Source organism: Hydractinia symbiolongicarpus, chromosome 5, assembly GCF_029227915.1.
Source record: "Hydractinia symbiolongicarpus strain clone_291-10 chromosome 5, HSymV2.1, whole genome shotgun sequence".
NCBI classification, from domain to species: Eukaryota; Metazoa; Cnidaria; class Hydrozoa; order Anthoathecata; family Hydractiniidae; genus Hydractinia; species Hydractinia symbiolongicarpus.
The window spans coordinates 34,609,766-34,635,722 of record NC_079879.1 but is presented as its reverse complement, the minus strand read 5'-3'; the positions used below and the strand labels follow the sequence as shown (position 1 = coordinate 34,635,722).

Genomic DNA, 25,957 nt, shown 5'->3' with positions numbered 1-25,957 from the left:
CGAAAATAATAAAACGTAATGAAATCTGAAATAGTAGCAGAGAAAACACTGGCAGAGCTGTCTCTATAGTCAGACATAGTCAGACAAGAGAATGTTTGAAAGATAGAGATTAAAACTAGAGCATGAACAAGGTTTGGGGTTTATTTCTTTTTCTTAAAAATTGGTTTGTGAAAGTTCAAATTTCTTCACTCAGTAATAAACATATGTTTAATAATAAACGCGTTTGATGGAAACTAGGCTTTAGGCGCATTAAATTACCGTTTGTAACTCCAAATTCATAAATCAATATTGAGGTTTGGTAAGGACTACAACAAAAGGAACTGAAGCAAATAAAAAAAATTTCGAAGCATTTTGCAAGTTGAAAGCAAAATTAAAGCCAGCTAATAGTTGTACTTAGTGCCTTTCGTTTCTACGGCTGATATGTGAGAATATATCAAGACTCAATACCATAGGCGTAGAAGAAGACTGGGGACAAGGTTGTAAAATTAACTCACTGCTTTTAAGAAGGTACAAAATATTTAGATTGCGACAAACTAAAAAAAGGTAGCTGTACAGAGCTGTAAAACATAGACAACGCTGCATCAAAATAAAACTAGTCCTTAACAAATTTCTCAGACTTGTAGAAATTTTCTTCACACCATGTCTGAAAGAGGCGTTCTATTGGACTAGCCTTCAGCCAATGAAATTCTTAAATTTTTGCCCATGATATATCTCCTTGTCATCCCTTTTTGGGGCTTCCTTGGCACAAAATGGCATTTCAGCTACCATTTTGAACAAATTAGGCATATTATTATTGATCTTGCTGCTCAGTGACTAAACAGAAAGGTTCTACAATTTTGGCAGCCTGTTTTATTTTTCCTCCACAAAACAAGCATCAAAAGCTCATTTTTTATTAGTTATGCTATTAATAAAGTAATTACAATGATTTTCTAGAAAAATTAAAAATTACTTTTTCTGGATCGTTTTTAGGTGATTGTTCTTCCGTAAGATAAAAATTCTATTTTCTTGTATTTTCTTTTGTTTATCCAAGACATCATTACCTCGATGGAAAACAAATGAAATGTGTACGAAATCAACACTGTTGAGTGAATTTTTTTAATTCAATTTGTTTAGTATCTAATGTTTTCGTCCAAGTTCTAATTTTGGACTTTTTCTGAGTAATTTCTTCCTCAAGTAAATTTTTTTGGCATTTTCTGTACGTGTCGGTGTTCTTCACGTTTCTGTTAGCTCATTGAAGTTGTAGAAATTTAGGAGTCAATCACTGTTCTATCAATGTTGTAGGAAATCAAGATTTGTATTCGCTTTCCTCAACTTTATGTCATCTTTTTCAAATTTTCAAAAAAAGTTGACCGTTTTAACGTCATAACGATTGCGCGATAGTTTTGACAATGACTCCGAGGATAAAAAGAGGAAGGCGGATCGAGAATAAAAATACGATAACTGTCACTCTCAAAAACATAATTATAATAACTTGCAGATATTGAATTACGTGCAAGATGCGTCGTTGATTTATTGATCGAACTTGTTGGTTTTGGCAAGGACTAATTTGGAGAATAAAAACGACATTGTTTCGACGCGTTTTGGGTGTCAACACCCATAATTAAGAATAAATAAAAATTATATTGTTTTAGCTATATATTATTGGTCAAGCTTTTTTGTGTTGCCTCGAGCTGAACATTCAGTACTGGTAAACAATTTCACGTATTTGTTTAGGTATAAATATCATTTTCCAAAAAAGTAAACAGCCCTTCGTAACACTGTACTAAGCACTTAGTAGCCGCACACTGTGTTGCAATTCCGAATAGGCACATGACCTTGTTCCAAAATAATATATCCTAACTTCAGTTTAAATGAAAACACAGTGTACAGCCAAAACAATAAAAAAAAACACAGTTTACAACTTGATTTTACTCTGGTCAAGCGAAAACATCGTGCAAAATTGTTTTACTTTGCGGGAAAAGTTCCCGTAACAGTTTAAAAACTAATCATGACACTGGGCTGAGTGATTAGTACAGGAATTGTTCGTACTGTAAACGATGCTCTTGTTGTTACTTAAAATGTTTGAGGTTTTTATAAAATCTCTAACATCAAAAGTGTTGTATTGTAAATAATAAAACTATTGTTAGTGCTACAAAAGATGCTTAGACATGACTACGGCTCAATCTGTCAGACCGTCCTAGGTAGACTTAAAAAAGGAGCAAGTGACATGGTAGATAAGAAATGTAGTATAGCTACTAAAATCCTTCAAGATGTTTGACAGGATTTTCACACTCATTTTCATGCCCATTTGTTAACTTAACTTAACGATAAAAACAAAAAAAAATTAAATCTTAGGCGATACTATGGGAACTGTTGATGAGATATGTATTCTAATTTTACAAATATTACCACTTATCTGTTCAGTCTTCGTCATTGAATAATTTAAATATTATCATGTCATGAACATGCGAGTTTATTCTAGGCTACGTTTCGACAGCTACAGCTTTCATCGACGGGCAATGATCGTAATCATCCTTGCCTATATATTATTTGAAGAGATAAATAGAGGATCGAAATTAACCAATCAAATCACAGCAATTAAAGTAATTAACCTTTTCACGGACCAAGATGGAAGCGATAGATTGATTAAAATCTTTCGTTTTTCTAAAAGTTCGCTTTATGTTACGTTGCTTTTCTAAAATTTCGCTTTTTGTTACGTTTCTCCCGAACCATTTTTTGCACTTTTTCCTAAATGTTCGCTTTCCGAAGTGCGGGTAACCATATTTCTGGAGGTTAATAGGAAATACCATTGATATGAGTATTTCTGTCTATACTATTTATGGTTTCTTTTACTTTTTTTGCTGTCCAATCAGGCTCTCGGTCTATGATCTTTTTATTGTCCCAGTCTATAACATAATCATTCTTCCAGCTATGGTCCGCAATCTCATTTTTGTCTGTATCTGCGTTGCGTACGGCTCTTTTGTGCTCTTGCACAAGTTGTTTAAACATTCGTTTTGTTTCACCGACATAAACAGCATCACAATCCTTACACGGGATTTCGTAGACAATATTACATTGACTCTCTAGACATATTTCGTCTTTCGGATACGACAGTATACTACGTAGCGTGTTTTTAGATTGAAACACTAGCTACATTTTATGATTTTTCAATACCCGACAAAATATGTTACATACTGTGGCTACTGGTTCATTTTCCGCAACTCTCCGTCGCTGCTCTTATCAGTCCTTTTCTTGATTTCCCTCTCAACCTTTTTAATGGCCTGTCTCGAGTACCCATTTGCAAGTAAGGCGTTGTTTATATGAGATAACTCTTTCTTTCGGTCATTCTTTCCACTGACTACATTGACTGCTCTGTCCACTAATGAGGACAATACACTTTCTTTGCATGACATTTGGTGATTAGATATGTAGTTGAGATATTAATCAGTATGAGTTGGTTTGCGGTATACTGATACTGATAAGTTACCACCGTTGCGAGATACTAGAATGTCTAAGAAAAGAAGCGCACCGTTCTTCTCATGTTCAATTGTAAATTGAATCTTCGGGTGCAAATTATTGATATGTTCATAAAATTTGTCCAGATGTGCTCCTTTTATTATTAAAAGGACGTCATCCACAAATCTTTTCCAAACTCTTGGAGCGTGTTCTACAGTTGTTAAAGCTGTAGTCTCATGAGCCCGCATATATATTTCAGCTACCACAGAGGATGTTGGGCTACCCATAGCCACACCGTCAGTTTGCGTAAGGAGGTTACCGTCAAATACATACCATGTTTTTGTAAGTACAACTTGGACCAAGGACATTAGTTTGTCAATAGGGATGCGTGTTTTGTTCTCATGCTCATCATCATTTAACAGTAATTCCCTGATGATATAAATTGTGTCCTTTATCGGAACATTTGTGTAGTGAAATAACTTCAAATGATACCATACACACGTCGTCCTCGATCCGTATGTTTCTGATAAATTCCGAAAACTCTTTCGAGTGTTTACAGTGATCACTCTTTGTGTAATTGCTAAGAATAAAAGCTAGGTATTTCGATAAATTATACAAAGGCGATCCTGTACATGACACGATTGGGCGTATAGGAATTCCAGGTTTATGTATTTTAGGAAGACCATAGAATCGAGGCAGCCTCTGAAGGTCTAAGTTTGTAATACAGTCTATCATCAATGCTATTGTCTTTATTTAAACGTATCAGGATATTCCTTGTGTCATGCTTTGAGGCGTGCATATGGACCATTTTTAATGTGGTCATAACATTTATCAAGGTAATCATTTTTGTGTAAAATGACCGTCGTTCGACCTTTATCAGCTGGCAAGATCATAATATCTGATATAAAATCAGATATTATGTATTTTTGTCTAAAATGACCGTCGTTCGACCTTTATCAACTGGCAAGATCATATTATCTTTGTCCCTTCTTAATTGGACAGTGTGATGCGTTCCTGTTTCGTCATGTTGTCTTTTGGCACTTTCGCATTTTGTAGAGTCAGGCTAATTTTCGCACGGACAGTGTCTGCTTCTTCCTTTGACAATACTTTAATTGCCTGTTCCACACTCGCAAAAATTTCTTCAGTTGGTAAACTTGATGGAGTTAGACAATAATTATCCCTTTTGATAGAACACTGTTTGAAATAATATTAAATATTTATCTATTATTTCCTTTTTCAACTTTCTCGAACGGAGAACTAAAGTAGAGCAGATACAGATCGTCATATGTACATATCGATTAAGATCGCTAACAACGTGATTTAAAGAACGTTAAACAATACAAGTCGAATAGAGGACGCATATTGTTTTTAAATAACTGAATTGTATATCCTCTTTAAAGATTTTCTAATAATAACAATAACAAGTTATATACCACGCAAATGCGCCCTTTGGTTTTGGCAGCTACCATTTTGGTCTGTAGATTAATCAAAGTCACATTTGATTCTCAGAAAATAAAAATCAATCAACAAATTTAAACACTATTATAGACATGTGGATATTAACACAGTTAGCAAAGTTAATAGATGGTCTTACTTCTGAGTATTTTACTATGAGCAGTGTAACATTTTATTTGTTTCCAATGGCTGTACAAATATTTCTCAAAACCTGTACATCAAAATCAGTCGCGCTGCATTATTATCATGCTATACGCGTCCTTTTAAATATTGTAATACTATTATATTTAAATCAGAACAATATTTTAAGAAGTTAACACGCTATAAATAGTCAACTATTTTCATGCTCTGGAGACTTAATCAAGACCGATCTTCCTTCTCAGCAAAATATCAAAGTGAACGCTATAGTATAGCATGTTAAAGGAATAACGATTTCATTCAGGTGTAAAGTTGCTGGTACTGTTATTTTTTTACTTGTTTTTTGTTATTTTCGTAATTGAATTTCCGCGCCCGAAGGCGTAGGAAATTCTTTAAAACAAAAAATTAAAACTACTTTATTTTCAACACAATTTGGTACAGTTAACAAATAAAGTATGCTGAACATGATGGTGATATCAAAATTTTGATTTCTTGTTACCTAAATGTCATTCTAGGCAAAAATTTGTCCAAAAATTAAAACTACTTTATTTTTGACAAAATTTTGTAGAGTTAACAAAAAACGTATGCTGAACATAATGGTGACATCAAAATTTTGATTTTTGTCACCTAAATGCCATTTAAGGCCAAAATTGGTCCAAGAATTAGAACTACTTTATTTTCAACAAAAAATGGCACAGTTAATAAAAAAAGTATGCTGAAAATGATGGTCACACCAAAATTTTGTTTTTTTGTCAACTAAATGCCGTTAAAGACCATAAACGTTTCAATCGCAAGACTTTCAACCATGAATGATAGGCTGTATTTTTTCTTAGCAATTTTTTTTAAAATGTGAGTTTATTATGACACGTTTCGTTTTGTTTGCGTTTGTTGTAAGATATAATGTCGCTTGTGTGCTTTATCTTCAGAGCTTCTTGCACCAAACCCCTTCGAATGTTTGGCACGATAACACAACGAATTAGCAGGTTTTCATCAAATATTTTGGTAGTGAGCGGAAATTCTTAGAGCCCCCAGGGCTTCTTGTTGTTATTAAAATCAGATGTGTGATTACATTTCAATGTATTTTATTTTGTTAGTAAGTTCTTTAACTATTACATTTTCGTTTCCTGTTACACCTCGCCATAATTTTAAGTTATGTTATGTAGCCATGTAGGATTTGTAAGTAACTTCTTTCACTGTGTTGAAATTGTTTTTATGCATTAAGTATGAACATATTTACCTGCCAAAAAATACGTTTTTGTGAGTTTTTTCATACCTCGGTATACGTGATTATTAAATGCGATCCAAAGTAAAAAAACAGCAAAAATAAAAGCAGTAACCGTATTAACAGTTCTAAACTTTTATAAGAAAACATTACATTTTAATTCAGCTTAAACTTGTCTAAGAGGTACCACGTAACCCCCAGCCTGAACCTGAAGCGAAAGCTTATCCAAGCCAAACATATTTATATCCACTCTTCTTAGGGCCTGTATATTTATGGCCTTTTTGTTCTAAAAACTTTTCTCCAACTTAACGTCGTGTTTTAGGCGATAAAAATTACTTACACGCCCCTTCACCGAACGCGTGCGGTATTAATTTTATACTAACTTAAAAGTAAAGTTTAGGGGATGGTGAACTTAAAATATAAGGGAAAACTTAATAATTATTAGTGATTCCATCTACAAGATTTTTGTGAAGTGAGCTAAGCGCAGCGGAGCCCATTTGACATTCAAGCGCATATTTTTTTTCTATTTTTTTACTATACAGCGGGAAAAAATCAATTCTTTAAAAAAAAAGTCGATGAAAGTGTCAGTTTTTTACTAGATAAGTCAAATCTCCTTAGTCTCGGTTATTCTAAATTTATTTCCTGCTTCCTTAAACGTTCTGCGGGGAACATGGTTGCTGATCTATTTAAAAATATCATTCCAATAAAACTGTGAAAAACAAAACAAACTGGAAACGTTTTTTTCTTGTTTATATGAGTTCGTAAGTTAAGTTGGTGTAATATTACCAAATGATTGGAATTTTATACCATCATCTAAAAACAAGTCAAATAAGGTTAGTAGTTCGAATAATAATAAGCTATAAAATTTTCTCCTTAAGACACAAGCAAGAAAAAATAGATTTAAGTTGGTCTGCAGCTTTTTGTAATTTTTGATAAGTATGGATTAGCTAGCTAGACACATCAATTGAGATTTTTAATGATTTTCTGATATGAATACACAGTATGATAAAAATCATCTTTAACCATAAAACAAATTGACCTGAATTTTTTCTATAAGCGTTGCTCAGTTCAATCCATCGCAGATTGTATATTGCGAAAATATATTTTCCAAGGGCTTATTTTTCGCAATCTGATATGTCGCTAGTGTCACGCCGGCACACAAATATCAAAAAGCAGAAAAAAAGCTTTGGGGACAAGATGGCATTTTACTTGAGGAACTCCTTTTAAGGTCATATTTAAACTGTTTTTTATAGCAGATAAAAACTCTTTCCATATTTGTTATGGAGCAGAATAAAGTTTCTCACTTGCGAACATAGGAACCTGTTCCCGCTCTGCAACCTTTTATAAATTTGGATGTTCAATGTGATATTAAGATTATTACAGATGCATGGTTTTTGTCCTAGGTGCTAGTGAAATTTTTTACTGTTGTTACCTTGATTTTCGATTGTGTTGGTAAAGTCAAAAATTAACATTTTTTCGTTGTAATTATATCTTTAATTTTTTTGTTATTGAGTAGCCATATCACGTGGTTAACATATAACATCTTCGTTTGTCACCCTCACGTAAGAGTTTACATGTTAACGTCCCAGTTCTTTCCTAAGCAATTTTATAAAAAGTGACAAAAAGTTTGGACGAAGCTTATCTCGACATCTCAGTTCAACGTATTGGACGAAGCTGATCGTCCTGAACATGTTCAATCTGATCTCTAGAACCGTTGTCGTTAAAATTATCGTAAAGGCGAAAGTTTTTAAAACTTTGGTTGCGTAATAACAAGAATTACATTTTATGAAAGCAGACTAAACATGTCGAAGAATCTCTTTTACACTTTCTCACCAGTTTTGTTTTAATAATTTTAAGTAATTTTTATACAACGTTTTTTGACCTTGTTCAAATTTCTCTATGGTTAAAAAATATTTATTCTGATAACTATTGTGTTGTGGATGCTTGTTTAAACTAGAAACTGATGTTACTGACAGCTCGAGTTTATCACTTTTTCTATTGCAAATGTGGAATAACTTAAAATAAAACTCTTCATTAGCCCAAACAGTTATAGAAAAATAATAAATAGAAATGTAAGTTGATTACTAACAGAATAAAATTCATTGAATAAAAAAACAAAAATGCGAAAAGGAATTGTATAGTTGTGACGCACATGACGAACAGAATATATAAAGAAAACAGTAAGAATATTTACAGCATTCTATGCCAAACATGGAATTCGAAAAACACTGAGTGACCAGTTTAAAACTTTATTTTTCGATGTAACCACATCGGTTTTAAGTAAAACAGGGTAACCTCCTCATTTCTTCTTTAAAGCGCTTGATTTTAACAGACAAGCATGGATGATCCTGCAGCATTACAAAACGCAACATCACCAACTCTTTCACCTTCTAAGTGGTTTATGGAATTCAGATGGAAAATAATACTTATTGCAGCCTACAGTTTTGTGTTCTTATGTGGCATGGTTGGCAACACCGTTGTATTGTATGTTATACACCGAAAGAAAACACGCAACACAATGTCGGATGTATTGATCGCTTCTTTGGCTTTTGCTGATTTCTTGGCATCACTAAATGTACCGCTTGTCATGATATATGACTTACTCTGTCCTGCATGGCATCTTGGTTATGCTTTATGTAAAATTTTACCATCGATGAATGGATTTACCATATGCGCATCAGCATGGTCGTTAGTCCTTGTTTCTGTAGACCGTTTAAGGTAAAACTTTTAAGGAAGAATATCAACCTCACATGAACCTGATCTTTATGCCCATCCTTTCCCGACCCCGAATCAAGATTTAAGAAGGACAATAGTTACTTTCAAATGTTAAAAGGTTAATGTGCTGTTTCCAAAGTAATTTAAAACGAAGCAATTTGAAGCCATTCAAGGGTCTCGAAAAATGTATTTATGGCCCTTGCACTCTGAAAACCGCGTTTCCGGTCCTGAAATGTGCGCGTAAATAATAATTATCAATAAAGGTTTTTACAGCATATAAGATGGATAACCGGTTTATAGTCCGAGTAACTAAAACAACACCTCAAATATAAGTGCGACTTAGCTACGTAGTCGAAGTAAGGATCTCTTTATGTGCATTCGAAAGTGCAGTGTCTAATTCATTCATGACTTGTACTTTTATTTTAGGATTATATTGTATCCATTCAAAGCAAAGCTATCACGGTCCAACAAAATAAGCAGCGTGTGTTTTGTTTGGTTTTTATCCCTCTTGGTTACATATCCTTATTGTCATTTCCAGGAATTGAGAGATGATATATGTGCATCCATGTGGAGCAGCCAAAAGCAGCAGTTTATTTACTTTACCATTTTTATTATTGTTGTCAGTTTTATACCTGTTATTGTAATGGTCATAGCCTACACATTATCCGCATATCATCTCCATAAACGTGTGAAAATTCACCATAACAGCATTGCTACTGCCAAAAGAATTCAGCAAAATCGACGCATCACAAATATGTTTGCTTTAATTGTTTTTGTTTTCGTCGTTCTTACGACACCATATTGGATATTTGTGTTCCTATACACCGCAATACAAGCATTTGATTGGACAACATTTCAAACATACAACGACATGCTTGTCTCCTTGAATTATAGTTTGTTTACATTGTACGCATTCAACTCGTGTGTGAACTTTTTTATTTATGCGCGGATGTATCATTCCTTCCGAAAAGTGTTTAAAAAGTTTTTACGACACATTCCGCCGAACAACCTTTAATCTGCTAAAACTATTTTATAAGGACATGGCTTTCTTGTTCGAATATTGCGAGCATATGCATGAATTGTTGGAACATTGTGTAAAATGTAGCAACTTCTTGACCTGTTGGATGAACGTATTTGCATATTCTGGTAATATTTGAATAACTAACTACCTTTGTAATGCAATGTTTTCATTGAGTTAAATTTATCGTAATGTTTTAAAATTTTCTAATATACAATTCAGGACATAATATTTTAGCAAACACCTTTTTGGCTATTTCTCCAAGAAACAACATTGCTTGGCAAATACTCTGCAGACGGTACGCTGTAAAGCTGTAACCATAGCAGTGGTGTAGGCTGAGTAAACAACGCTGACTGCACTTTCCACATTAACCGCATTATGAAATGATCCGCTACGCGACCTGGAAAGGGTGCATAAAATCGAACGATCTACACGTGCTGCCGTTGACAAAAATTAGTACCAACATGCACTAAGATCAGAATTAAGTCAGTTGCGAACATAATCAAGTTCTGAGTGTGTGTTACTAATATAGAAACGGCTTTCCAAATTGCTTGTGGTTACGAGCTTTGAAATTCCGCCCAATTTATGTTCGGGATGGTGCTGAAGGAAATCGCTGGCATTACATTCGATGTTTTAATGTTGGGTTGAAATTACCTATAAATTCGAAATCAACTCAAAGTTTAAAAGATCAAACAATCTATCCGAGGATATCGAAATGGTATTTAAAACGATAAAGACACGACAAAGAAACATATTATAAATTTGAAGTGAAATAAAGGTTCGTCTGGAAATTATGTTCCGGCAAACGTATTAAAGCAGGTTGTTGATGCGTATACTAAAGACCATACTTATCTTTTCAACATTGAATGTGTTTACGAACAAAGTTTTCCTGATTTATTGAAATGTGTTGACGACGGCAAAAAATTAACACTTTAGGCCTATTAATATGTTCCTATCTGTCTCTGAAATATTTTAACGTGTTTTAAATAATCAGATATCAATTTTTTATGTTGTGTAAGATGTCACTGTTATTAAGTGGTTTCATGAAGGGCTACTGTTCACACTATGCCTTATTACTCATCCTGCGCGACTGACATTAGGATTAGATCGAGGAAAACATGTAGTAACTGTTTAAATAGATTTGAGTAAAGCATTTGACTGCATCATGAATTACTTTTTGCAAAGATGCTTGCAAATAGTTTCTCAAATTAGGCTTCACATGTTCTTTATAGGTACCTCACTAGTCGTGAGTAAAAGGTAGGTGGCAAATATAGCTCCTGATTTGATCTGTTTATTGATGTTTTTCAGGGCTCGATTATTGGGCATTTGCTTTTTAATATTAATTTGAACGACCTTGTGTTAGATTTTAGTGATAATGACGTAGGTATACCCCCCTATGCCGATGAAAATATCCTTTTTGCATCGTCTACTGATATCATAAAGGTGAAGCAGAAGTTAGAAAAACCTTTGTATTAGTATTTGTGATAGTTTTCTAGAAATAGTCTTCAACTTAATGTTGATAAATGTTAATTATTAGTTAGTTAATTTTAATGAGAAATGTTTTAAAATAATGTGAAATTGAATAACTTTTGACAACGCGCTTTCTTTCACAAAGCATGGTAATGAATTATTTAAAAGGGCCAGCGCCAAATTATCTGCTTTAAAACGAATATCGGTTTATGTCATTTATTGAACGAAAAGTTATAGCGAATTCGTTTGTAGCGTCAGAAAACAGATATTGTCCTCTCATTTACTCATTCACTACTAATTCATCTCTTACGAAAAAAAACAGTGCATAGCAAAGCTCTTAAGTTGTGTTATGACCCTGCACAAGAGAGATCCGCCTGCAAAAGAATGCACCGTCATTTTTGTGAGATATTACTTCAGGAGGAAATTAAGGCTAGAAATGGCTTAGGCCCATCCTATACGCAGAGCGTTTTCCTTTTATAGAAAGCTCACCATACAATTTGCAAAGAGGATTGTGAGACACGGTCTACAATATGTTTCTTATACTGGTGCTCAGTAATGGGATGGTCTTCAAGTGGCAATGAAAAGTGAGAAGTCTTTTAATGTTTTCTGCAAAAAGATTCGGCAGTTGGATAGTCTACACTGCAAATCTTTAGTTTAGGTTATGTAAAATAAATTTATTTTTACTTCTATTTTTAATATAGTTGATCTTAATTAGACGTAATAGGCTAACCAGCTTTCTTTCCAGAAAATCCAATTACTTAGTTTATAATAATGTTTGCAGGGAAATGGTTCAGTTAAATTTTATTTCCCTTATAACATATTGTACTTTATCGACTTGTAAAGTTATGTTATCTGGTAAACTGTTCTTTTTTTGTGGCTTTTGCTTTCAATCTTTCCAACCGACGCTGATAATATTGCGATATATTTAATGATTTCTAATTTTATAATTAATTTGTGTGAGAGCTAGTATTACAATTCTTCAAATCTGTTTTTTTCTGAGCATCCTAATTTTCGCATAATTTGTAAAAAAGAATATACCGCGCATATTAACTGATCGTGCAGCAGCTCCACGCAGAAATATTCCACAAGATCCACCATATTACCAGTCTTTTGATGCTTTGTAAATTTTAGTTTACCTTTAACATTTCTGCTTATATTTCAAAAGGCTCAAAATGACCTTGCTTCTATTTCTTGCAGGATTCTCGAATTGCGCAACATAAGAGGTGCGTGCGGTGGCGTTGCCAAAAGTAACTAATTTGTCATTTCGTATTATCAGCATATTATTATCACCTTTGCAAACAATCTTAACATTTTCCAATAACCTGGGCGGCGGTGAAATTTTCATCAGTTTATTGCTTTCAGGTTTTCTACATTGCATTGTTTATACGTTGTAATGATTTTCTTATTTGTGAAAACAATTGTCTTTGTTTCGTGAAGTTGTTCTGCTATATTATTTCATGAAATCTCTCAGTAACATGCTGAGTCCTGATCTACCTGCAGATGTCTCGTGGGAGGCAGATGTCTCATTACACTTTATTTTTCCAAACTTGAGTGAATTATATTGTATTGGGTTGATTGTAATTGCACAGAATGACCAATGTAATTTTATATTTCGCATTCGCTTAACCTTCTGTGGCCAAAAGGCTATTTTTTTAAGCCTGAATAATTCTTTTCAACAAAAAAATACTTTTTTATTCACTTGAATTAATTTTTTGTACTTTGTGTTGGGTCTCTGTTACATTTTTATGTTTTTTACAGTCAATTTTTTTCTTAAATGTCCTTGTTAATTATTGTTAGATAATTTTTAACATTGCAGCTAGTGTTGATTTAAGATATAGTTAACTCCCGGCAATTTGAACTTTCATTATCTCGAACCATTTTCTTTGATCCCTTACACTTTCCTTAATACTTTCTCATAAATAACTCCGGTTAAATCAAACCTCAGATAACCTCGAACCCCCCCCCCCCCCCTCCTCTGGCTAGCTTCTTCGAAAAACTCGAATATTTTGCTGAATAAGAAAAGGAAATCAAAGAAATTTATTTGTATATCTAATTTTAAATGTTTTCAGTTTTTATTAACTCTATGCCTTATCTATATAATAATACGCTTGTGTGAGTGACCATGTGAGTCCACTACACGCAAAGTACGGGTCACTTTCTCACGACGTGGCATTACGCTAAAAATTACCAAGTTAGAAAAAACGCAAATCAGGGGGTTATTACATAATAATTTAATTCTTCTTTCTTATTACCTTAAAAAATAAAACTCTATTTTATTGAAAACTTTATTTTATTTTAGTTTACTCATCATGAGGTTAGAATAAAGCTTATATTTGTTTTTTTTATATTTTCTATTTTTGTGCTCTGGGACCGAGGTTGCTTCTTTTTATAGAAACTTTATCGGATTCAAATATGAATGTAATTCGAATCTGAAATGTCAAAAACAAACTGTTGTGTTGTTGTCGAACGAGGTTGGTGTTGTAGTTAAAAGATATTTCTAAAGTACAATAATATAACGTCACAAAAAGAATTGTTTGGCAATGCATCAGACAATTGTAGCTATGCATCTTCAATTCGTTCTCTTTGTGATGAAACGAAGTAAATGACTGATTGGACTTTTATTCAGCCTTGCTAGCGACTTACTGAGAAAGCGAAAGAAAAGCAGCTATGTTGTCTAAATTAGTTGATAGGAAAATGAACTTGGGTTTGTAACGAGTTTCTAGCCGTTTCTTTTAAAGCTAAATTTTCCTTAAATATTAAGTTTCTTGTTGTGTCTGGTGCCAGGAAATATTTTCTTTAAGCACTTATTTTGAAAGAATATACTCTGAAAAATGGGTCAGAAGTTTAGAATACCCTAAGAATATGCCTAAGCTTGATAGTTTGTTTTAAATATAAACATTTGTATGACGCACAAAAGTTTGTGTATCAAACGAACTTTTTTATGTCCAAGCAATAGGCTGTTACATGTAGTAGAAATTGCCATTAGCTAGCTCATAGTAAATTATAGCATCCTTTATTTTATTAAGGCATTTTATATTTTCAGGCTTTAGTCATAGAATAATTAGGATAGTATTTGTCAAAAAAATAAAGAACATCGAGGCTAAAACTAAAGCACGCTATTCTTATAAAAACAGCGTATATATTTTAGGGAAGAATTTACATAAACTGTAAAAAGTAACTTTTCTGTTACTGTTTTCCACAGTGTAATACAGTGTTGATGTCGTTATAAAAAACCTGGACTTAAAAATTTAAATCAATGTTTACATCTGCTACGTTATGATCGTATGAAATATATTCGATGATTAAATTCGAAAACGATGCATGTTATCTTCTTTGATTTTATGCGTGATTTTCTTGATTATAAGTTTGGGTCTGTATGGCAAACTGTTCTTTTAATATTTTGGATTGAAATGTTTTAGTAGATATACAATATACCAAATGATTAAGTTTTTATATTTCAACTATTAATTTCTTATATTTTAAGTAAAATTTGCCGTTTGCCGTATGCAATAGACTGAATAGCTTATTTTGTATGACTTAACGAAAAATGTTGGATTTTTTTTTATGCATGGTATTCTCTTTTTCCCTGGTGTAATTCTGAAATAGCAAAGCATGTGTATAGTTTCAGCGTATTTCGATTTTTACGTAACGGTTGTTAGACACCTTTGATTTTTTCGGACATTTTCAATTTTTAGTTTATAGAATAATGCAGATTATGAGCAACCTCGACTGCAGGGCTTTTTCTGTTAAATGAAGTTCTTAGCATAAAACGGAAATTGTGTTTACGAAAAAGATGGCTGTTCTTTTTTAGTATTCTCTACTCTTTCCTTCAAAGTAATTCAAAATAAAAAGTATTCGAAGAAGAGCATGGTTTTATAAGTTAAGGTTTCTGTAAGGTTTGTTTATGTTTTTTTCAGTTTTAATGATATTATCAGGCGCGGATCCAGGGTTTGTCAGATAAGTCGCGTGACTAAGTATAAATTTGACGAAAAATGTTAGGCAAGCGAATAATGTCGACAATCCAGGTGTTGCAGACGGAGCGCGTTAAAAAATCACATGTAATTTATTTACGGCGCAAAGCCATGGTTCACAGCCCTCTTCATTTCGCCTATGGCGATGTTGACGTCAAAGTTGTGACGTCGCTACCATATAGACTGAGAGGGTTGCAAATTATAGCTTACAGATTTTGACTGATTCATTTTGACTAATCAGTCACTCAGTTAGTCAAAAATCAAATAGCTATGGCCCGCAACCCTCCCCATCTCACCTAAGGGGCATGTGACGTCAAAATCGTGACGTAATTTTCACACTATATGCGTAGTCCAACAATATGTGGCCCGCAGCCGGCGTAGGAAATTTAGGTTCCGTACTGCGTGGTTACTTATAACCGTTAGGCTATAGTTTTAACTCCCGTCCGTCAGGATTAGTCAAAGACTCACGCCTTTTGGCTTGGATTCTTTCCGTACTATCATAGCTACTGCGGACATGTTGGCGCGGGTGCTTACTGATTTAAAGTGTGATAATGTTGAATCTGTTTGTAAAATCCAAAAAGAACTTTTAGAAAGTGTTTATTCTCGGACATTTTTGTTGTCTGGGGATATTTATCCCTTGGTTGGTAAAAGTCTTCATCGGAATTCAGGTACATAGCTATACATTCCATCTGAGGCGAGGTGTGAAGATAAAGGAATTATTGCTTTAAGGTGAGAAGTATGTTTTTTACTCTTCAACACACCTTGCATGTATTTAAGGGTTTTCAGTATATTCGCTCCGAAAAGCTAGTTGTGGGAGAGCTTTTTACAACAGACTATCAAGAACAAATACAAAAAGATTTAGCTAATTAGCTATAGCTAGCCAGAGCTGGCTAATTGTTTTTGTAATATGACCTTTGAACAGAATTTTCAGCATTGTGGAGGAGTTCTTTCTCAATTAATATTTGTGTTGGTATTAGAAGCAAGAACTTGACATCTGGTTAAGTAAGGTTGGTGAAGAAAATAAACAACTCTTCTAATGGCTATTAGGAAACAAAGTTTGTTGAGTGAAAGGTCATGGTAAAATGTATTATACAGCTCAGCATCGTTGGTATTGGTAGGTGATAATTCTCTTGTTGATATTTTGAGAACCTTGACATCCATAGAACTTTTCTTGCATCCTTCTTTTTATTCCAAGCATCCTTGTTTTCAATTGCTTTTAAAAACCAAAAGGCAAATATTTTTATATCTGAAAAAAGTTTATTCAGAGTTTCCCTTTCCCATATTGTTTGTGATATGACTTTTCTCCTGAGGAGGCAGTTAAACCCGAAGCAATCAACATCTGTACCCCCAGACGTGGTCTTCTTTTCTATCAATACTTGCCTTGTCAACAGTAATAAAGAGAAAAATTAATACGTTTTACCCACAGCTCGGCTTTTTACGGTTTCGAACTCTCTTTACACAGTGTATATTGCCATGCCCATCTATTTTACCTGATGGAGATCAGTTAAAAATTTTATTTTGTTATGAAGGTATTGGTGTAGACTTCAAGCCTTGTTCCAGGTTGCAACCTTCTTAAGCGAAAGTCGCATTTTCCTATTTCAGCATGCAAAAAAGCAGAAAATTGCCCTTCTTAATTCTTCTTAAAGTTCAAACGAAACTTGAGTTCAGCCCTATGAATAAACAAATATATCTGAATATAAATACATGGGTTGAGGTGTATGTATCATATCACGTGTATGTACATTTCATCTTCATTATCCTGATCTTTCCATATTCTTATTGTTTTTGTTATGATTGTGTTATATTTTGCTGTCCATGGCTGGTGTGATCACCTAGTCATGCTGATGAAGCCTGATATTGGCAGAAACAGCAAGAGTTTATAAATATTGAAATATATTTACAATTGTCTCACTTTATTGTAGTTAATCCCTGTTAATTTTAGTGCTTTTATCTATCTTAAATAAGACGTGTAGGACGGAGAGTTGATTCTTATAAAAAATGTTCTTGGAGATTTTCTTATAGCTTACCGCTTCTTTTCGTCAATTTTATTAATAACTAGATAAATCGGTAGACAATTTTCGGCGATTTTTGTACCCGCAAAGCTTAAATTAGTGAAAGATTCTGACCCCACCTGGGAGGGGGAGGGGGGGCTTACAGCGCCCCCAGGACCCCCAGCTGCTAAATTCAAGACTTTGTCCAAATTGACTAAGTCTAAAAAAAGTCTGGATCCGCCCCTGATTATTGATGCGATACATGTTTGTTTGCTAGCATCATAAAAGCCAACCACCAACAACAACTAGCTAGCTAGCTAGGAATTTATATATATGTAGCCCTGTTCTTTAATACTAGTTAGGTTTCCAGTTCATATTTAAGTGACCAGTTATTAGCTGCTGTAGCTAGTTAATGTTGCTAGGATATTCCTGTAACTTATTTGACCTTTTAAGCTTAAATTAGAAGATATAACAAGCCATAACACCTTTTAAGAAAGTATTATATTATATTTAAGGTTATTCTTTTTTATGCAAATATATATAATGTATTATTTCACATTTTGTGTAACTAAACCTACGTCGGTTGAATGCAATATGACAAAATAATTTTTATTTAACATGTAGTGCTTCTGGTAGCTTAATTGTGGTGATTTTTATTGTTTTAGATGACTTAAATGTTTTTGTTTATGACATTCCGTGTTATTTAAAAAAGTTTAAACTTTTTTAAAGGAGTACTACATGGTAAAACCGAAAAAACCTGTGTTTTTTTAATATTTACTTGACAGAGGTTTTTCTCATTATGCGGAAAATTTACGTAGCTTTTTCACTTTTTCTGCATTTTTTTTGCGGTTTACATGAGTTTTTTAATATTTATTCTTATTTTTTTGGAAGAGGTGGGGAAAGGATTTACATGTTTTTTTTTTTACATTTATGGTAAGAAACGCACGAAGAAGGCCGGGGTGACTTTCCATTTATATACATATTGTATATAGTATATACAAACTATTGTTTTTTTTTTTTTTGAGGATCATGCAATATACCTAAAGAACTAATTTTTGTAAAATTTGACTTTGCACCTTGCAAGCCATTCGTGTATTTATATTATAATGAGAGATTCAACTCTGACATTATATATATACTAGCCGAATTCCCGTGAAAGAATCCACCGAATGTGTCTATGAAATGCATGTAAGTGATACCAAACAAAAACATATATACAGCATGGTAATTTGGTAATTTTATATTTATACCCGTTGAAATCAAAACGTTGAAATATAAGCAGGTGCAACAGCAACAACATTACTTAAAAAGCGAAATCTGCTAAAATTTATACTTGCTTTGTCATGACAGAAGTAAAACAGGAAAAAATATCAGACATTTAAAAAATCCAACATATTTTGCCCAGTTACACAAATAAAGTTATTTTAAAATTTCCACACTGTACAGTTTGTAACACGTCATACCAAAATCAGATAATCAGTCTATTGCATACGGCAACCCTTTCAAAGTTTTACACAAAATATAAGAAGTTAATGTGAATTCCCGTGGAAGAATCCATTGAATCTCTCATTAAACCGATGTAAGGGATACCAAACAAAAACATACAACACAGTTATTTGAATTTTCAAAACTCACATTTCAACCTCGACCCAAGGCTCTTTGTCTCTTTTATAACGGGATGGCAAAAAAATAAAAAAATGCATTGGGGCCGAGGTTGCTCACAATCTGCATTTTTCTATGTGTATAACCGCTGAAACAAAACGTCTAAAAATATGCGCATGTGCAACAAAAAAATAAATAAACAAATAAAATTGTAAAATAAAAATGGAAAATGTCCAACAAAATCTAACAACCGTTTATAAAAAGCGAAATACGCTAAAACTATATACTTGCTTTGCCATTCTAGAACTCAAAATATAAGAAATTAATAGTTAAAACACAAAAAGAGAAATATAAAAACTTGAATCATTTGGCATATTGTATATCTACTGAAAGTTTGGGTCTGTTCTTCAAAGAACAGACCCAAACTTATAATTTGGAAAATCACGCATAAAATCAAAGGAGATCTCAATGCAGCGTTTTTTAATTTCAGAATCGAATATATTTCAAACGATTGTAACGTAACAGATTTAGGATTTAGGTTTAGTTTTTTTATAACGACTAAATTACACAGTTTGTAGTGTTAAAAACAGTAACAACGGAAAAAATACATTTACAGTTTATGTAAATTCTTCTCATGATATGCACCGTGTATTTTATAAGAATTTTTCCGTTTCAGCCTTAATGTTCTTAACATTTTGACAAATACTATCCTCATTATTCCGAATATATTCCTAGCATGTCCATGTCCTGAAAATATATAATGCCTTAATAAAATAAAGCTTGATATAGCTATTGGCAAATTATTTTTACATTTATAACAAACAATCGAGCTAGGACATATTCTTAAGATATTCTTAACTGACCCTGGGTATATTCTTACAAAAAAAAATATGTTCAGGCGCAAGACATGTTTCACTTCATATTTAAGGGAAAGTTTAGCTTTGAAAGTGTAAACGGCTTAAATATCGTTATTCAACTAAATTCTCTACCAGATAATCTAAACAACACACCTGGTTTCTTTCGCTTTCTCAGTAGGCTGCTAGCTAGCGTTCTCTGGATAAAAGTCCAATCAGTTTTTTACTTCGATTACTAAACTTCGTTCATCCCAAAGAAAACAAATTGAAAATGTATAGCTAGCTACAATTGTCTGATACATTTCCAATCAGTTCTCCTTGTGGCGTTTTATCATCGTACGTTTTTCTTCTTTATAACAAATATTTGACAACAACGTAATTTTTTTATTTTCGCTCGACAACAACAGTCGCTCTACAACAAAATTTGTGTTTTTTACATCGGAGAGTCGATTTACATTCATATTCGAATGCGATACAACCTTGGTCCCAGAACACAAAAAGTGAAAATATAGTAGGAACCAATAACCTTTTACCTAACCTCATGATGAGTAAACATTGTTTGAAATAACTTTTTTCAGGATTTCTTTGAAAAAGAGACAACCTTCTTTGCTTCAGTTTTCTTTTTTCAGTTGATAAACTTTGTCTCCGTGAGATAAGGCGCGCACATGGTAAGCCGGGGGTAAAATTAAATTATTCTATCTATAACGACCAACGAGGCTTTTAAGACAAAGAAACAAATAAAAACATTTGAGAATATAATAAAAATTAGCTTTAATAAAATAAAGAAAAAGAGTTTTATTTTTTAAGGTAATAAGAAAGGAGAATAAAAGATTTAAATAGTAACCCCCTTGATTTGCGTTTTTTACTTGGTAAATTTTAGCGTAACGCCACGTCATGAAAAAGTGACCCGTTTATTGCGTGTCGTGGACTCACATCGTTACTAGCACAAGCGTTTTATTATATAGACTAGCCGGGAGACCCAGCGTCGAAACGCTAGGTTAAGCCACAAGTAACTGTTGTTAAACACCTGGAGGAGTGCTTAATAAGAACTGCAAACTGTGCGACCCGGTGATGTGGAGCACTTTAGTACGGGCATGCAGTATGTCGCAAATCAAGTGGACCGCACACACAATTGTAGTGTTGCGACTGTAAGATATTTTTCAAAAATAACTTTCCCGCAACAAAAGCTAAATTAAAACGGAGTTTACAACTCCTTTATACTCCGTCATAGAAAAATCAATCGGGCAATATTGTTTTATTTTGGGGAATAAGTTTCCATGAAAGTTCAAAACTTTATCATGACTGCGGGCCAAGAACACATAATACCCTTTTCAAAAAAAATTTACTGCAACTTCGGTTTGTGTTAAAACAACGGAAAAATCCAGTCGTTACTCCATTCAGCTAAAAAAATTCCATAATTGGAGCGCTTTATTACAGGTATGCAGAATATGTCATGAATCGAGTAAATCTCACACAATGTTATAGTGTTTCGGTTGTACCATATTGTTGCCCAGTCATAACAAAAAAAAATTAGTTAATATTATTTTATTTATGCGAAATAAGTTTGAGTAAACCTTAACAAATTAATCATGACACCGGACCAAGCACGTGTAATAGGTTTTTCCTAAAAAAATTATCGCAACTTTAATTTAAATAAAAAAACACACAAAACACCCTGTTGTTAACACAAGGTTGAAAATTTATTGCAGGTAAAAAACTTTATCCCAACGAATTAACCCTATTCCTGCTGGGTTTTTTGGGGGCTCCTCAATGCTGGGGGGGGGGGCTGATTCGACCCCCCCTGTGTAATTTCTAAAATTGTTGTCCGTTGGACCTGAAACTTACTACAAGTGTTGTCCAGGTATTAATAAACAATTTGATGAAAAAAATCTTAAATTCGAAAACGCTGCATTAAAAATGAACTAAAAAGAGAAAAAACTATTAACCATAAAAGACTACTTTTATATAAATTTTAAATGGTGTTTTTTTTTACTTTCGTGAATCTCTTATAATAATACAGAGACTGTGTTTGTTTGTAACAGGCAAAGTGGAAAAATGCATGTCTAATATGTTAAATTTTCTGACGTTACGGGGCGACGTCAATAACACTATTTTAACGCCAATATCGGATTTTAAATTAATGAAGCCGTTACAATGCATCTAAAACTTTGAGGCCAAATAACTTGGACACAAGGTGGTGATGTCAATGATTTTCACCGTGTGAGTATAGGGACAACCTGCGACCAATTTGGGTAAGTTTCCCAAACCTGGGTCCCCGAATCTGTTTCGAAATGGACGAGTTGATGACGTCATCACAAACCTTCAAACCCCAGTATCTCTGCAACCTTTTATACGTGTTCCTATAAATTTTCTTGATCATTTTGAACATTTCAAGTTCTATAAGATGAATGCAACCGGCATATAAATGCCTAAAATGTTTTTAGGTTTTGACAGGCTATTGCTGACGTCAGCAAAATTTTTAAATTCTTATATCTCATTAACCGCTCATAAAAACGCATGATCATATCCAATTTCTTGATCAGCATTATAAGCTCTACCAATCGAGGCAACGTGAAAACAAGGTTCTAAATTATTTTTTTATGGATGGGTTGCGTACGTCATCAAAATTTAAATGAGGCTTCTTTTTCGTGGATTTTTCCACGGGCTTTATCGACTAGTATAAAATAAAAACTTTAAAGCAAAAAAACATAAAGACAAAAGACTAGTAACAAGAAAACGAAGACGACGTTAAAAGAAGGAAGCTGCTTAAAAATACGCAAATACAAAATTTCATATAACAAGCCCTCTTGTTTACTTCATGAGGTTTCAATACGTGGTGAATGCAATATAGGTTAGTTAGCTAATAACACGTGTTCATTATAAAAACAATAACATTAATTATTGGTGTCTTTACCAAAAATTCGCTATGCGTATTGTTTCTTCATCATTTTGTCGTCTCCAAGAGGCCTAAGGGGAAATTGGCTAAACATATTCTGTCGTTTCATCTGTTTGGCGTCTCCAATAGGCCAAGGGGAAGATCGGCTAAACACATTCTGTCGTTCCATCTGTTTGGCGTCTCCAATAGGCCAAGGGGAAGACCGGCTAAACACATTCTGTCGTTCCTTCTGTTTGGCGTCTCCAATAGGCCAAGGGGAAGATCGGCTAAACACATTCTGTCGTTCCTTCTGTTTGGCGTCTCCAATAGGCCAAGGGGAAGATCGGCTAAACACATTCTGTCGTTCCATCTGTTTGGCGTCACCAATAGGCCAAGGGGAAGATCGGCTAAATACATTCTGTCGTTTCATCTGTTTGGCGTCTCCAATAGGCCAAGGGGAAGACCGGCTAAACACATTCTGTCGTTCCTTCTGTTTGGCATCTCCAATAGGCCAAGGGGAAGATCGGCTAAACACATTCTGTCGTTCCATCTGTTTGGCGTCTCCAATAGGCCAAGGGGAAGATCGACTAAACACATTCTGTCGTTCCATCTGTTTGGCGTCTCCAATAGGCCAAGGGGAAGATCGGCTAAACACATTCTGTCGTTCCATCAGTTTGGCGTCTCCAATAGGCCAAGGGGAAGATCGGCTAAACACATTCTGTCGTTCCATCTGTTTGGCGTCTCCAATAGGCCAAGGGGAAGATCGGCTAAACACATTCTGTCGTTCCATCTGTTTGGCGTCTCCAATAGGCCAAGGGGAAGATCGGCTAAACACATTCTGTCGTTCCATCTGTTTGGCGTCACCAATAGGCCAAGGGGAAGATCGGCTAAACACATTCTGTCGTTCCATCTGTTTGGCGTCTCCAATAGGCCAAGGGGAAGATCGGCTAAACACATTCTGTCGTTCCATCTGTTTGGCGTCTCCAATAGGCCAAGGGGAAGATCGGCTAAACACATTCTGTCGTTCCATCTGTTTGGCGTCTCCAATAGGCCAAGGGGAAGATCGGCTAAACACATTCTGTCGTTCCATCTGTTTGGCGTCTCCAATAGGCCAAGGGGAAGATCGGCTAAACACATTCTGTCGTTCCATCTGTTTGGCGTCTCCAATAGGCCAAGGGGAAGATCGGCTAAACACATTCTGTCGTTCCATCTGTTTGGCGTCTCCAATAGGCCAAGGGGAAGATCGGCTAAACACATTCTGTCGGTCCATCATTTTGTCGTCACCGACGTCATATCTGCTAACGGCATATTCATCATGTTCATATTCATCTTCATCAACATCATTACCAGTTGATGTATGCTCACACGCAAGCAGAAATACAATAGGTATTATTTTGAAAAATTTCATTTTGACTTTCTTTCTGGAAATTACCCTTCCAACTGAGGGATATTTATTTAGTGTGCAAGTAGCTAACAATTCAGTTGAGCAGATAGTTTACGCTTGAACAGTTTAATTAAATAATTAACCGCTCGGCATAGTTATCATGCAAAATGTATTAGTAATGTAGAAATAAGGCGTAATTATATGGATAATACTTAATACGACCTGTTTAAAGACAAAATTGTTTTAGAAATTAATAGCCGGTTACCACCAGCGTCATCCACCAGGCCTTTTTCTCTTTTCTGAATTCTTGGACGACGGAAAGAATTAGCCATGGCACCGACTGATTATTGTCGTAATCTAATTGGGTATTAATATTCGTAACATTCCCCTCGAGTTATACGTTGAGGATACAAACTAAAAATTAAAAACAGCGGAGCAAAGCAAACAAACGATAAAGACATTTTTAAATGTTAGAAAAAGTGAAGGCAAGGAAATAGTTGAAAATATTGAAAATAAATGTACATAGCCACATAAATACATTTGGAAAGTATTATAACAGTAATGTACAGACGATAGCTAAATCTGCCTCCAATCCGGTCATAGTACGTTCGAAAAACCTCGGACCGAATAGGGTTAAAGTCAGAATTTTTTGTTGCTTCGTTTATATCTAGTGAAATTAAATTGCACAAATATTAGTTTTCTTTCTTTAAACTGTAAAAATAAAAAATTGAATAAATATTTTCAAATTTAGACTTTTTGTTTTTTGATGATAGGTATAGTAAGATTTACAGTAGTTTAATTTCTTAAACGTCAACATGAGCTTGATTAAAAACAAGAATCAACCACCCACAATTAAAAATCATAGCCGAAACCATAGATAACCATCTCATCTTATCCTGCTTATTGCTGTTTTTGTTTTACCAATTAACCAGAGATATTTAATCTAATCCATTAAATAGAGTGTCTCATCACTGCAAAAGTGCAACCAAATGACGCATACCTAATTTTAAAGCACACGTGTTCGTTTAGCGCTTTCGCAGAATTATTAAATAACCAACCCACCGTTCTTGTACAGCACATGTTTGTTTAAGCGTGCAGCTTTCTACTCCTTCTCGAATAAAAATGTTATAGATCAAAAGCGTCTTTTTCATACATACACATCGAGATGAACTTCCCAATAATTTCCTAATGTTCAGTGAGGAGTACCGTAGCTTGATAAAGGACACAATGTCCTGGGTTGAAATTACCAAGAAATCGTTGTCTTCGTCATGAAAAAAAAAGGAAAGTGTATCATACATTGATACAGTTCTGCAGGTGTAGGGGAAGCAACATTGTGGTTAAAACTTTCCTTGTCCTCCCATATCCAGTACTTCTTGTAAATTAGAACGCGAGAAAAAGAGCCATCCAGGAGAAAAGAACGCAAAATAATATATACTCGGGTGACAGGGTATTTAAAAAAACACGAAATTTACATAAGTCTCTTTGAAAAACACAAGCCTCTGATTTTTAAAATAGACCAAAATAAGAAAGCCACAGGCTCACATAGTTGCTTGTACAACTAAAACACTTCTAAATTTTTCCATAAGATAAGAACATTTATGGAAACGAATTCCCTTACAATTTTTTCTAAATAATATATTTTTTACTTTCGGTTGTTCTTTTTTCATGTATATTGACTGCTATGTAATATTTATATCGGCATTACAACGCTATTCATAAGCACGTCCCATAAATAAGTACAAAATAAGGCTGAATTTTAAAATTATGCAACCTCGTTTCCAACGGCTATTGGTTCTTTTTCATATTGGGAAAGCGACAAAAATACAA

General features: G+C 34.0%; 2 protein-coding genes across 2 annotated transcripts; one reads left to right on the top strand and one right to left on the bottom strand.

Moving 5' to 3' along the window:
- Window positions 1-3,419: 3,419 nt before the first annotated feature.
- On the bottom strand, window positions 3,420-3,803 carry LOC130646158 (uncharacterized). The gene has a single exon (XM_057452298.1). It carries the CDS (start codon window positions 3,801-3,803, stop codon window positions 3,420-3,422), a length of 384 nt encoding a protein of 127 aa, XP_057308281.1.
- A 4,477-nt stretch (window positions 3,804-8,280) lies between these two features.
- On the top strand, window positions 8,281-14,720 carry LOC130646241 (neuropeptide Y receptor type 4-like). The gene is made up of 2 exons (XM_057452415.1): window positions 8,281-8,968; window positions 9,392-14,720. The coding sequence occupies exons 1-2, from the start codon at window positions 8,589-8,591 to the stop codon at window positions 9,978-9,980; spliced, it is 969 nt and encodes a 322-aa protein (XP_057308398.1). The 5' UTR covers window positions 8,281-8,588; the 3' UTR covers window positions 9,981-14,720.
- Window positions 14,721-25,957: the final 11,237 nt, after the last annotated feature.

Bases quoted from the DNA above. Each gene is read 5' to 3' on its own strand.
- LOC130646158 (XM_057452298.1), bottom strand. From the start codon at position 3,803: ATGTCCTTGGTCCAAGTTGTACTTACAAAAACATGGTATGTATTTGAC.
- LOC130646241 (XM_057452415.1), top strand. From the start codon at position 8,589: ATGGATGATCCTGCAGCATTACAAAACGCAACATCACCAACTCTTTCA. The intron at 8,969-9,391 runs GTAAAACTTTTA...CTTTTATTTTAG, and splicing joins GTTTCTGTAGACCGTTTAAG to GATTATATTGTATCCATTCA.